Source organism: Sphaeramia orbicularis, chromosome 24, assembly GCF_902148855.1.
Source record: "Sphaeramia orbicularis chromosome 24, fSphaOr1.1, whole genome shotgun sequence".
Lineage (NCBI taxonomy): Eukaryota > Metazoa > Chordata > Actinopteri > Kurtiformes > Apogonidae > Sphaeramia > Sphaeramia orbicularis.
In genome coordinates, this window is record NC_043979.1 from 24,881,689 (window position 1) to 24,895,202 (window position 13,514).

The 13,514-nt window shown below is 35.6% G+C and overlaps 2 protein-coding genes across 4 annotated transcripts; one reads left to right on the forward strand and one right to left on the reverse strand.

Moving 5' to 3' along the window:
* The first annotated feature begins 1,044 nt into the window (after positions 1 to 1,044).
* Positions 1,045 to 4,919, forward strand: nme6 (NME/NM23 nucleoside diphosphate kinase 6). Its single transcript, XM_030129062.1, has 6 exons — positions 1,045 to 1,276; positions 1,507 to 1,602; positions 1,897 to 1,999; positions 2,173 to 2,212; positions 2,897 to 3,057; positions 3,718 to 4,919. The coding sequence occupies exons 2-6, from the start codon at positions 1,510 to 1,512 to the stop codon at positions 3,867 to 3,869; spliced, it is 549 nt and encodes a 182-aa protein (XP_029984922.1). The 5' UTR covers positions 1,045 to 1,276; positions 1,507 to 1,509; the 3' UTR covers positions 3,870 to 4,919.
* baalcb (BAALC binder of MAP3K1 and KLF4 b) lies at positions 4,230 to 12,667 on the reverse strand. Of its 3 annotated transcripts, none has more exons than XM_030129065.1 (5): positions 12,543 to 12,667; positions 10,469 to 10,567; positions 10,021 to 10,241; positions 5,923 to 6,122; positions 4,230 to 4,881 (listed from the first exon to the last, which is right to left on the reverse strand). In XM_030129065.1, the coding sequence occupies exons 3-5, from the start codon at positions 10,199 to 10,201 to the stop codon at positions 4,717 to 4,719; spliced, it is 546 nt and encodes a 181-aa protein (XP_029984925.1). In that variant the 5' UTR covers positions 10,202 to 10,241; positions 10,469 to 10,567; positions 12,543 to 12,667; the 3' UTR covers positions 4,230 to 4,716. The 3 variants fall into 3 exon arrangements, with proteins under 3 accessions (XP_029984925.1, XP_029984924.1, XP_029984926.1); XM_030129064.1 differs by having other exon boundaries at positions 12,510 to 12,667; XM_030129066.1 differs by lacking the exons at positions 10,469 to 10,567; positions 12,543 to 12,667 and having other exon boundaries at positions 10,021 to 10,402.
* Positions 12,668 to 13,514: the final 847 nt, after the last annotated feature.

Below are 13,514 nucleotides of genomic sequence, written 5' to 3' on the forward strand. Positions count from 1 at the left end.
CATATTCTTTAATATGTGAACATGCATATTATTATATTAAGGCATTTAGTGCATGTTGAAGGAAGATTTAATATTATACATTAGGATTTTATATTGTTGCAGTGCCTATGAAAAAAGGTACTGTACAGATAACTGATATGAACCAGGACAAGAAGTGATTCTAATAAAGTGTGTCTCAGAGTGTCTGAACTGGCCATAGTGCAAATGTAACACATAGGCCACAGCCACAGATTATAACATGCAGTGGTGGAAAAGGTTAAAATTTTACACAATCTCAAATATTATCATGAAATGTTTCAAAAGGTGTGGCTGCATTGGACAGACACAAACAAATGGAAATTATTTATTTTTTTATTGTTATGAAGTAAAATTAAAACTAAATTCTTGACAGTTTCAACATGACATGTCTTGGATGTGTTTCAAAGGGCATTATCTTGTTGAAACATCCCATTTTGACCTTGACAGAACAGTACACGTGTAGAAGGGAGCATGTAGGTTTGGAGAATGGCACAGTATTTGAGTTCCATGAATTAAGACTGATTCTTAGTGCAATATACTACAAATGCATGGGGTGTCCAAAAACTTTTGTCCACCACTGTATAATAATAATAATAATAATAATAATAATAATAATAATAATAATAATAATAATAATAATAACAATAATAATAATAATAATTAGTAGTAGTAGTAGTATTGTTATATTATATTATATTATATTATATTATATTATATTATATTATATTATATTATATTATATTATATTATATTCACCAATCACAAGTGTTTGCTCCTGGAGGATTCTGTTGGGTCTCTGTAAACTTGATTTGATTCTGATTTGAATTGATAAAGCACTTTGTGACTCTGTCTGTGAAAAGTGCTCTATAAATAAAATTTACTTACTTACTTATATTATATTATATTATATTATATTATATTATATTATATTATATTATATTATATTATATTATATTATATTATATTTGGAGTGTGTCGCAGGGGGAACACAATGTGCAGAATCAGTTTCCGGGGACAGTATTTGCAAACGGACCGACCGGCACAACGGCTCATTCAACGAATAATGACATTTTAATTCTACATTTAACTAAATCTCGTTGTTCTTACTGACAAAAATAAACTTCGTGTTATGTATGAGACTTATATTTGTACAGAAGGAGTGGGATCTGGACATTAACGCGTTCATATTTGGTCCAATATGGCGGCGCCAGTTGTGCGGTTCACCACAGACTGATATTTGGGAAACATTTCAACAGAGGTCAGTACTTACCGCTAATTCAGGACTAATATTTTGATAAAGAACATATTATTTTGTTGTCCTTTGTCCTTTTATTCTTTGAGTGATCGACGTGTGTTTTTTGTTACTCCTGTCATGTTACACGTAAATTAGCTTCCGTCTAATATAGTTTAGATTAATCAATTAGCGTCAAGCTATGGATTGCATTGATACTTGTCATGTTTATGATACAGTTCCTGTTTTTTCTCCAGATAATGTTACTAACAGCTGCTCGGTTGTCCAAAGTGCTGCAGCTCACCCTGGCGGTCATCAAACCAGATGCTGTAGCTCATCCTCTAATGTTACAGGTCACTTTATGTCACCATCACACTTTATTTTGTACTCATTTATGTGTTATACTTTCACCAAACATGCACACATACACATAGCTTTGTCACAGTTAAACATTTGTATATGTAAATGTGCAACTATTGGAACATTTTAGTAGCATCCCTCTGTCAGGTGGCATACCAATAAATTACTTTTCCTTACCACTCTTTGTAGAAGAAATCTGCAGGGTAGCTTCCTTGTATTTCTCTTTTTGTCTTATGGTAAGTTGAGTCACTTTTTTATGCAATTTTTTTTTTTTTGCTCCATTTCAGGCTCTTCACCAGAAAATCCTGGAAAATGACTTTGCAATTATTAGATGCAAAGATCTTGTGTGGAGGAAACAGGACTCTGAGAGGTTTTATGCTGAACATTCAGGTGTGACTATAACTCATGTGTATCAGTGACTCAAATGAAGTGCTGTAGCTGCTGCTCAAACTCAATTTGGCAGCTTATGAGTCAGTAGACTTCCCTAGAGGAAGAAGAGATTAACTCACATTAAACTTTATAATACTGATCTCTAATTATGTTTCATATGTTTTGCTTTCAAGGAAGGTTCTTCTATCAAAGACTTGTTGAATTCATGTCAAGGTAAATATTCACTACAGGCTTAGTTTGCTTGTGTTTGGATAAATGTTCCTGTGTATTATTTGAAATAGAATGACCCCTGGGATGACACCCTGATATTTCAAACCCTGCAAGTCACCAATATATCACTTTCTGAAATATCACATCATGATTTTCAATCATCAGAGGATTGCCACATTTAGCACAACACCCCTGGAGCAGTTGTCTGAAGTCATTACAGAATATGCTCACAAAAGCTTTCAGGGGCTCTGCATGGAGTCAGCTCCCTCTGAATTACTAAGGGTGCTTGTAATCACATTGTCATTGTTGTTTTGTCAAAGCAGGGAAGCTACAGTTACTACAGCAACAGCAACGTGTCTTATTGGAAACACAGAAGGGATTGTGAGCAGATCAGCCAGTGAAGCTTGAATGGGCTCCAGTTGGTAGTGTTAGCTAAAACTGATAAAGTGATATCTGTATATGCCAGATATGGATTTACAGCCAAGCTTTCTTCACAGGAGTCTCTGGAGATGCTAGATTATATTTGTGTGAAAAGTCAATTATTGGTCTGTTTAAATCTAGAACGCCTCCAATAATATTAGCATGTTTGCAACACACAGGCTGACAGTGTGTAGTTTTGTTTCTGTTCAGCTGATACGGTACAATATCTAACCATGATTGTAACATCTGTTGGGATGTCTTCCACAGTGGTCAAATGCGGGCATATATTTTAGCCCGAGATGACGCCATACGACACTGGAGAGAACTGATGGGACCAACTAAAGTGTTCAGGGCCAGATACACCTCCCCTTCTTCTATCAGAGGCCAGTTTGGCCTCACAGACACAAGAAACACAACTCACGGCTCAGGTATGTGGTGATCCATGAGACCAGACCATATCATCATACAGTGTGTTATTTAGTGTGTTACAGTGTAGCATTGTAATAACTTTTTCTTGCTGTTATCTGACTAGAAACTTTTCACTTTTGCATAATTTTCACAGGTCTTTGTTGCCTAACATCAGCCTATGAGTAAATAAAATGTCATATAATTTGACTGATGGCACTAGGTGATCTTTTAACTTTTGTGTTATATTCATGCTTGTTTCATAATTTTTTTTAGCAGTTTTTTCTTTGATCGCTTTGATTCTGTCAGAAAAGAATAAATAAATAACAGCACAAACAAAATGAAGTAAAAGAAAATAACAGTGGCATCAGTTATCAGCCACATTGTTATTTTAAGATCAATATCAGCCCCAATATGTCACAATTATGGCATTCCTACATCTTTGATCTATCTTATTGAAGTTTTTATAAAACAGCACAAAGAAATGCAAACTAATGTGGTAGACATTCCACACTTTGAAACCCAAAATGGTCAGTCGGGGCTAATGTGGTATTATTTCTCTCCAGAGTTGTAGAGGCACCCCTGCATAGTTTTTGTTTCTTTAGCTTAGGTGATGTATCTAATGGTAAAACCAAGATGACAAATTAAACATCATTTTAAACCCTGTTTTTTTTTTTCTGCAGATTCAGTTGAATCGGCTCAAAGAGAGATTGCTTTCTTCTTCCCTGATTTCTGTGTGGAGGAATGGATGCAGAAGGAGGAGCCGTTGTTCAGAGGAGGACAGATCCAGTACGACCATCAGAAACAGATCCACACACTTTCAGCACCAAGCTGACCCCAGAGCAGCTCTAACAGTTACTGATCAAACAAATATGCAATATGTAATGTGTGTCTGTTCACCTCAATTCCTCAAAGTGCCACTATGTTCATCCAGTGTAATTATTAAAACACGGACATGCCACAATGAATTAATGTCATGTAAGACTGTAAACATTTTGTTTACTTTATTCTCATTAGAAAACACATGGAATAAATGTATAAGAAACACTGTATTATACAAAACAACACCATGTAGCGAGGCCGTGTTTCCAGTTCAACTCCAACTCTCCTCCAGGCTTCACTGTAAATAGTGCAATCAGTATCATCAGATTCTGTTTCCTGAGCCTAACTCTTTTTTTTTTTTTCTTTTTTAAAGCAGCAGCAGCTATGTGTTTAACATTAGACCAGAACTAAAGTAAATTTTTTTTTGTCTTGACCATATTAATTAAAATGTTAGTATATTTTAGATTCTTACTCATGAAATCTTAATGTGCCACATTTCAAAACTATGATGTACATCCTATGCTTTCTTAATTTATTTTATCTGATAATGTTTTTTGCTGTAAAATTAAGAATTTCTCTGATCTATAGTTTCACATGTCAAAATAGAGCGAAACACTGTAACAGGCACCATAAAAATACATCTTACAGAGTTAAATACAATACAGGCTAGTTCAACTTGGAAAATGAAGAAATGAGCCACATCTTTCAGTTTGACGACCTAAGTTTTAGTTCGGTTTAAAGTCTCAGGAAAGTTGGACCTTCGTGTGCTTTCATCACCCGAGTTGTCCTCACAAAAACACATTCAGTTTATTTGAGTCACATCATCGTGTGACTTTGGCTTCTTCCACGCTCACCTGCGCTCAAGTGTTCTGCGCCGTCACCTGTTTGAGCGCCTCCACAGGTTTCATGACCTCGTATGTGGTGAGTGACTTCTTGACCTTGCCGTTTTTGTCCACCTGATGGATGCTCTGTGTCACTGTGATGGTCACTTGCTTAGTGGACATCCGATTGTCCTGCCATTTTGTCTGTTAATTCAGAAGAATAAAACATGGAACTAAATGAAGATTTATCACTGAATACTGTTCAGAGAGGAAAGGTTGAAATGCAGCTAAGATTAGTGTCATTAGTGTTCTCTACAGCATGTATTTACTTTGTTACATTAAAAAAAAGTATCAAAAAGTCCAGTCTCTGATTATCTAAACCACAGGTGTCAAACATATGGCTCATGGGCCAAAACCAGCTCACCAAAGGGTCCAAAATGGCCCATGGGATGAATTTGTGAAATGCAAAAATTACTCTTGAAATGTTAACAATTAATGATATCAAAAACATTGAAGGTAAGTAGGAGCCACATACATACCAATTTGATCTCAAATGGGTTAGACCAGTAAAATACTATTATAATAACCTAGAAATAATTACAACTCCAAAGTTTTCTATTTGTGTAAAAAAAAAAAAGTAAAATTACATGGAAATGTTGCCATGTCCAAACTATCCTCTGACAAAAAATGTGAATAGTCTGAGCAAATATAAACATGAAATGCCTTTGGAGAATTCAGTGCAATTTTAATAACATTCTACCTGTTACTAAATGTTTTGTGTCTTTATAGATCCACTGTGATCTGTAAGTTGTAATACACGTGGGTGAATGATAAACTGAGGCATAATATTGTTAAATTTTGCACTTACTTTTCTCAAGAAATTTCAGTTTATTTGTGGTTGTTCATGTTATTCACTTTTTTCTTTTTTTTTTCCACATTTTTTTTTAAAATTGAATTTTCTTCAAACTTATAAACAGGTGCAATATAAAATAGGAATGGTACACTTAAAAAAAAAAAAACCCCAAAACAAAACATAAATGAACAGATGAACAAAATAACACAAAGGGCACTTCAAATGTATTAGTAACATTTTTAAAGGATATTTAGTAGATGTAAATGTTTTCATAATGTAATGCAACCTTTATTTCACTGTTATTATTTTACTGGTCTGGTTCATTTGAGATCATACTGGGCTGTATGTGGCCCCTGAGCTACATTTTCAAAGGAACCAGTGTCAAGACTTACAATCTCTTCGGTGTGTAAGACACTTCTGCGCTGCACTGTGGTGCCAGATGAAGGTAACACTGCTTCCTGCGGTGGAGAGGCCAGTTTCGCAGGAGGGCTGGTGGGTTTGACGTCGTTCAGACTTGCCTCTGACACCGCTGAGCAGACCTTTAGGTAAGCCTGAGCAGGAGGAGGGAGGCCATCTTCAAAGAAATCTGGAACTGGGATAAAACAAAACTGGGCTTTATTTCTCAGAGCAACTGAACCTTAAAAAAATGCAAACACTCACATTCATGTTTCTATTTGGACACACTGGATACTTGTGTAATAACAGGAAAAACAGCATCCCTTCTGTTAAAGGTGCAAACTTGTAGCCTCATAAACCCCTGCTGTGTGTGCATACATGTATTATATATGTGCATTAATTTACCTGTTAAGATGGAAAGCGGGTGAAAGGTCTTTAACAGTGTGCACAGGGTTGATAAAGCCCTGTCACTCACATATACCAAAGAGATTTTGGTGCTTCATCTTAGATTATTAGTGTTTAAAATATTGTTTGCACATTTAGCAGCTGCAAAAAGGTAGGTATATGCAATAATAACATTAAGGATGCACTAAAACATCAGTATTAGCCAACATTAGTTGTGTTTTCACTGATGTGGAGATCAGGTCTTTATCTATTATATTATAATAAAGGTTTACTCATATTTTTATGTTTAAATCGGTATTAATTCAAAGGCAATGTGATGAATGGCTGAAATAGTTTATAATACTAGAAATATTTAGATTTAGAATGAAAATTTCAACAACAATAACAAAATAAATAGAGAGTAATATTAGTATTGGTCCCTACAGAACAATAAAACAACAATTAAAATGTATTGAGCTGGAAATGCAGCAGCATTGCAACATAAAAGAAGTGTGTTTGTAAAGTGTATCCTTCAAATGGTTTTGAAGGGCTGAAATGAAGAATAACTGCTAACATTGTGTAACTCCTTTGTTGGGGTTTACAGTAGATAAAAATCCAAGAATAAACATCCAACTAAAAACTAATAAAAGGTTTAATGAATGTGTGACGCCTTCCTGTTGTGTTGGGAAATATGCCCACTTTACGTATTACTAATATATTGAATTTGTCATTATAATAGGCTATTTAATTTATTTAGCACTATAAACCATCATCAAAAATCCAGTGTTTTTATTGTAATGAGACCTAATCCAGTCTTATAACAGTGTACAAGGTCCTCCTCCTCACCTACAAGTCCCTCCATAACCTGGCCCCTCCCTGTCTCACTGATCTCCTTCAGCAGCACTGCCCCACCTGCCGCCTCAGATCAGCCAACACTAACCTCCTGACTCCCACCACTAGGACAAAGCACCGGACCTTGGGTGACCGAGCCTTCACTGCAGCCGCCCCCACCCTATGGAACTCACTCCCACAAAACATCAGGAACTTGGACTCAATACAAAACTTCAAATCACTACTCAAAACTCACCTGTTCAAACTTGCATTTTCTTGAGCCTCTTTTTTCTGTTCTTTTTGTTTTGTTTGTTTGTGAAGCGTCTTTCAGTGTCCAAAAAAGTGCTATGTAAGTGTGATATATTCTTCTTATTATTATTATTATTATTATTATTATTATTATTTTGGAGTAGTAAAGTGTGATGATTTTTGGTGTAAATCATCATAACTAATCGATATATAGTTTGTTGAGTTAACCTGAAAACACTGATACAGTCTTAGTCGTCGCCAGCTCGTAATTAAATTTGTCCGATTATGGATTTGTTTTCATGTCTTCAGGAAGGAGCTCAACTGAATTTGTCTTCACAATCACATCAAGGCTCCTCTGGCTGCTTTCACCAGCAGATGTATCTGTTGCCACGAGAGACGAGTCCTGTTGAAGCACATGGGCTTTTGATGTGTGCTCATCACCATCATTTTGATGTGAGATCAGGGGCGTTTGCTGATTCATCTCCTCTGAGCTTCAAACCATTCGATTCAGTGAAGAATTTTCAGGAGAAAACACATCAGCTGTTACTGATTCATGGTCTGAATCTTAGCAGTGTAAACAGACAGCGAATGAGCGCAGTTATTTCACACTATTTATGTACCTTTTATAATGACGAGCGTCTTAGCTGGGATTTTATTTAAATGCCATTTCGTGTTCGTAAAATTATTGAACTAAATATTACTGTTAATGTTAAGTCTCAGCTCATTGTTATGTACACGCTTCACTAAACTGCGTGGTATTTGTTTTGATTTTGTCTGTTTATTAATTTGCTCAAATGTACCTCCTGATGCTGTGAGTTCTGTTTTTTTATATGTTACACAAATGTTATCTCCTCAGTAAGCTTCTGTGGGTTTGGTTTTCACTGTGGATTTGGAGAGAAACCTTCATTCTATTACCACAGTTATTGTATGAAGAGTTATTATAGTTATTATAGTTATTATAGTATTATAACAGCCCTGAGTCTGCCTGTGCCTCAGTGGATTTCACACAAAGGAACATGTCCTTTCACATAGTCATTTCAGACTATCTTCAGTTATAGCATGGCGTCACTGCAACCTTGATTCAACTTAATTTCAAAATGTATTCTGGTTCCAATCAAAAATGCATGTAAAACCAACAGAAAAACACAAATGCACCACTCTATAGACCACCCTTTGCTAATTCCATCCAATTCCTTACAGTATCCATATGTTAGAGTAGGTTTTAACTATTTTATTACTGATCAAGGATTTTTTCTGTCATGTTTAGTTTTGTTTAACTCATAAAGTCCCAAACAGCCACCGGTGATGCAAACTATCTACTGATCTAAACTGTTTAATACCTGTTGATCCACTAATCCTATCAATACATGTAAATAATTGGCATAAAATAGAGCTATTCATCTTTTCATGGTCATTGGATATGACCCATTTGGACGTTCAGAGGCTCCGTAGTTACCATGGAAACAGCATCATCTTCTACAACATTGATTCACCAGTAAAACCCTGTGGATTTGGATCAATGACAGTGGATGGACACGCTTGTTTTTACATTCAATTAGCAATATCTTTGCTAAAGAAGTCACTTTATCTTCAGTTTTCTTTGTTTTGATATAATTAATTTTGAATTTGCTCTGAGTTTTCATGAACATCTATATCAGTCGTTGCCAACCTTTTTTGGCTCGTGACCCCATTTTAACATCACAAATTTCTGGTGACCCCAGACATTCAAAACGCAGACTTTTTTTTTTTTTTTGCTAAAATTAATTTGTTTTTGATCATGTAATAGTGTCCTATATTACGTTGCAAATAAACATTAATTTGATTAAAGTTTTAGGCTATATAATGTATGTTGCTCTTTGAACAGGCTGCCTTTGTAAATAATTCCTTGGTCAGGATATGTACAGTCAGTCCAGCTTGGATTTACAAGGCTGACAATTAATACTGAACAAACAAGAACTCAAACTATGAATTATGAAAGAGCTGCAGCATCTGAAACCGACCATAATGAACATTTGAAAGATAAACAGTACCACTTCAGTTTCAGACTCAGAGTTTGTAATGTCTTTTATGTACTGTGATTATCTCTCTCAACTCACCATATATTTTTTATTAGTAAGTTATTTATTTTTATTTTTATCCATTACTAGAAATTTCAGGTGACCCGTTTTGAATTCCAATACCCCACATGGGGTCCAGACCCCATGGTTGAAAAACACTGATCTATATGATCTGTGAATTAAATATAGGAAAATACATGATTTACACCACAAAATGCCACATAAAGAGGATAATATATATAAAAAAGGGTGATAAGTCAGTTAAGAAAGGTAGAAATAGAGAAATCATTTGGGAACTGCCTCAAAAGTAGCACTGGGTCTTTATGGGTTACAGTACTTACATGTATGAAAATATAGCAGGACTGAGTCACTAACTCACTGAAGACATATGATATTAATGGGAAAATTGGAGTGGAATTGTTAATACATGTTATTCTGCAGTAGAACAACTAACCACTAATTCAAACATGGATGTATTATTCATTTGTTCTGCAATTAAATGACTGCCTGTTCCTGTAGGAGATGACTCAAGCGTTCATTCATCCACCCATTCAATCTGAATTCATTCCCTACCTGGGCTGATTGTTTTCTCAGAAGAAAAGCCTGCCTCAGAGTTCTCAGAGGGGATGCTCTGGATGGACGACAGGGGGATATCAGCGTCTGTGCTGGTCAGCCACGTAGACTCTGTCTCCTTGGTCCAGCTTTCCAGGTATCGAGGCTCCAGAGCGTCGGTCCTGCTCCCCCCACAGCCCATGGCTCTACCTCAGGCCACTGCCAGTTCCCACCTGGACTGTCTTCAGAACAGAAAGAAAGGGTATTAACCTCAGGTGAAGGATGGAGGACTGTGAAATTAACTAGAGAAACAGCCCCTGATGATCTAAATGTGATATTAGTAAAACTACATCTGATTCAGTTTATATAAGATACATGATAATGACACAAATACATGTACAATTCATACCGCGCTGACTTTTTCTTTTGTTTTTCTTTTAGAATAGAGTCAAATAGTCCATGATGTTACCTCATGCACATTTCATTTCTCCATGAACATCTAAAGTCAGCATCATGTGACTGTCGGTGAGATCCAGGAGACAGCAGATGGTCATCAAAACATAGTCAACTGTATAAAACACAAAAAGAGACAGAAAAAGAATACTGGTTTGTACAAAGACAGAAGACATATCTGTACATCTAAATGAAAATTATAATTGGCCCACATAAGTACAACAAAAATGCTAAAAAACAAAACAAAACTAAAACTACATATCATTTTACAACATGTACATCAGTTGATAGCAATAAATTCAAGTTTAACCCTTAACCTGTTTCTGTGGTAACCGCCAAATCTCTACATTTAACATTTATTAAGTGATTCATCACCATTTAATCTAATATCATCCTCTGCATTTAGCATTTTTCAGTGAAAATTGAGTATTTTCCTATGTTTAATTCACTGATCACATAAATGTCTACAAAACAAAGTAAATTCAAATATTGATTAAAAAAAAAACAAAAAAAAACAGAAAACTTGAAGAAACAGTGATTTTCTAGGCAGAATATAACATAAATTAACACAATAACATGTCTACAACTACAACCTGCATTTTACCTGAATTATTTCAATGTATTGATATGTTGGTCAAATAGTTATTAAACAGTTTAAATCCGTAGATGCTTATGGTTATGATGTTTGATCCAGGGTGGTTTTAACCCATAAAGAGTAAAGACCCAGTGCTACCTTTGCGTCAGTTCCCAAATGAATTTCTCTCTCTATTACCAATATTATCCTCTATATTTTGCATTTTTCCATGTAAATCAGATATTTTTCCCTATGTTTAATTTACTGATCATGTAGATGTTCCTGAAAATTCAGAGTAAATTTAAAGATTATTACTTTACAACAGAAAAAACTGAAGAAAATGTCACTATTTCAGCAAGGATATCAACGACTGAACATAAAAACAAGCATCTACAACTTCGGTCACTGATCCAACTCCATGGGTTTTACTGGTGAATCGACGTTGTAGAAGATAGCGGGGTTTCCATGGTAACTATGGAGCCTCTGAACGTCCAAATGGGTCATATCTGATGACCATGAAATGATGATAAACTGCATTTTACACCAATTCTTTACATGTATTGATAGGATTAGTAGATCAGAAAGTGTTAAACATTTTAGATCAGTAGATGATTTTGATTGCTGGTGGATGTTTGGGTCTTTATGGGTTAAACTAGTCTTTAGAGCAAATACAAAACACAAATCTAGTGGTATGACATCAAAAACAAGCATGTCTATCTCTTCATATTCTTTAAAACCTGACTTATTAAAATGGAGTAGAACAACAAACCATAAAGTATTGTAGCTGACAAAGCACTAATACTACCATCAGGACATTATTAAAATCATTATTAATAGTATTTTATCACCCGGCTCTAAATGAATATTTTCAAGTGTAGTCAGTGTGTTTCCTGCCTGAGGCCCCCTCTCTGCTGTTACATAAAAGCTACTGAATGAATAACTATTCCTCAGCTCTTTTGTAGTTGTGGTGTGAATTGTATGCTCCTCTGCTGCTCATGATCCCATATAATGTCATAGATTGTGTATTAATTGGGTTCAAATACATGTATGATGGATGTTTTAACAGCCAATAACCACTATTACATTGAGCACTAATATAGACTAACCTGATCAGTACTAATCCATTCAATAGGGTTCCCTTAATTTACACGTTGTAGTCAGATTTTATTGATGTTGGCACTGAATGAGGCTAATAAAGAAGCCTCCTTCAGGTCATTACATCGCCTGATGTATCTATTCAACAGTATCGAGGGTAAGTGAATCCATATGGTGATGCTGATGAAATACAGAAACAAACCGACGGATCAGAAGGCGCAGGAAATAGACTCAGATATGGCTCTGTCACTGGTATTTTCGCAGCTGTCAACACCACAGGCCATAAGAAAACACTGATAGCGCGGTTATAATGACAAAAAAAAAAAAAAAAAAAAAAAGAGCAGCGAGGATGAGGATGCGCACTGAAACGCGACAGACATGGAATCACCTACTGGAGAGGAGATGCTGAAGACAGGCTCACTGATGGTGGACCCTGGGTGTGTTTTGTCTCGCCCCGGTGCTCCTTGGAGTCGTCTGCCAGACCTACAACATTATGTCAATAACGACACTCCCCCGGTCTGTCATAGGCTGAACCGCTCCTTCATCCGTCCATCCTCTTCATCAGTCAGTCAGTCAACCTCTCCTAATGACAATGAGGAGGACGATATTCTGCTTTTTTTTTTTTTTTTTTTTTTTTTTTTAAATAATAAAGTTTCTATGTCACCTGTTACCGGGTAAACTTTAAATCCGGCAGGTTTTTACTCAAAATATTTAAAAAAATTAAGAAGCGTTAAATTGCGCATGAACATCTACAAGTGGTTTAACACAAAAACACCATTCCTTATTTGGTTTTTTTTTTTTTAATAATTGTCTTCCTCATAATAAAAGTCAGTATCGTGACCAAAAGCTCAATCAAAGATATCAAATACGCCTTTTGGTGTTATAATTCAACATATAAACCCAACGTTCCCTTTTCTGTCCACTAGAGGTCAGTCTCAGCCAAGACATGTAGCTCAACAAGTCATGACGCTGCAAATGTGTGCATGCTATGAAACAAAAAAAAAAACAAAAAAAAATCATATTCACTTAAGTTGTCATGCAAAGAATCAGAAAAAAAGAAGTTAAAATATATAAAATGCTTCATGTTGTTAATAAATTTCTGATGACAGATGGTTTTTGCAAAAGTGAATTCATTTCCAGTACAGTATCTTTCATACATTCCAGTTTCTGATAAGAACTAAAAGGTGTTATCACTCCACTGTCTCCTTTTTAAAATCTAAATGGCCATGGACAGAAATATACTGTATTTCTGATCTGCTCCAATGACCCCTCAGGTTCCCAAGGTCAAAACCAGGCATGGTGAAGCTGCTTTTAGTTTCTCTGCCTATAACCTGTGGACTGAATATGTGATGTGTAGTAAAACTGTCAACTCTTTTATATCAAGCCTGAAAAC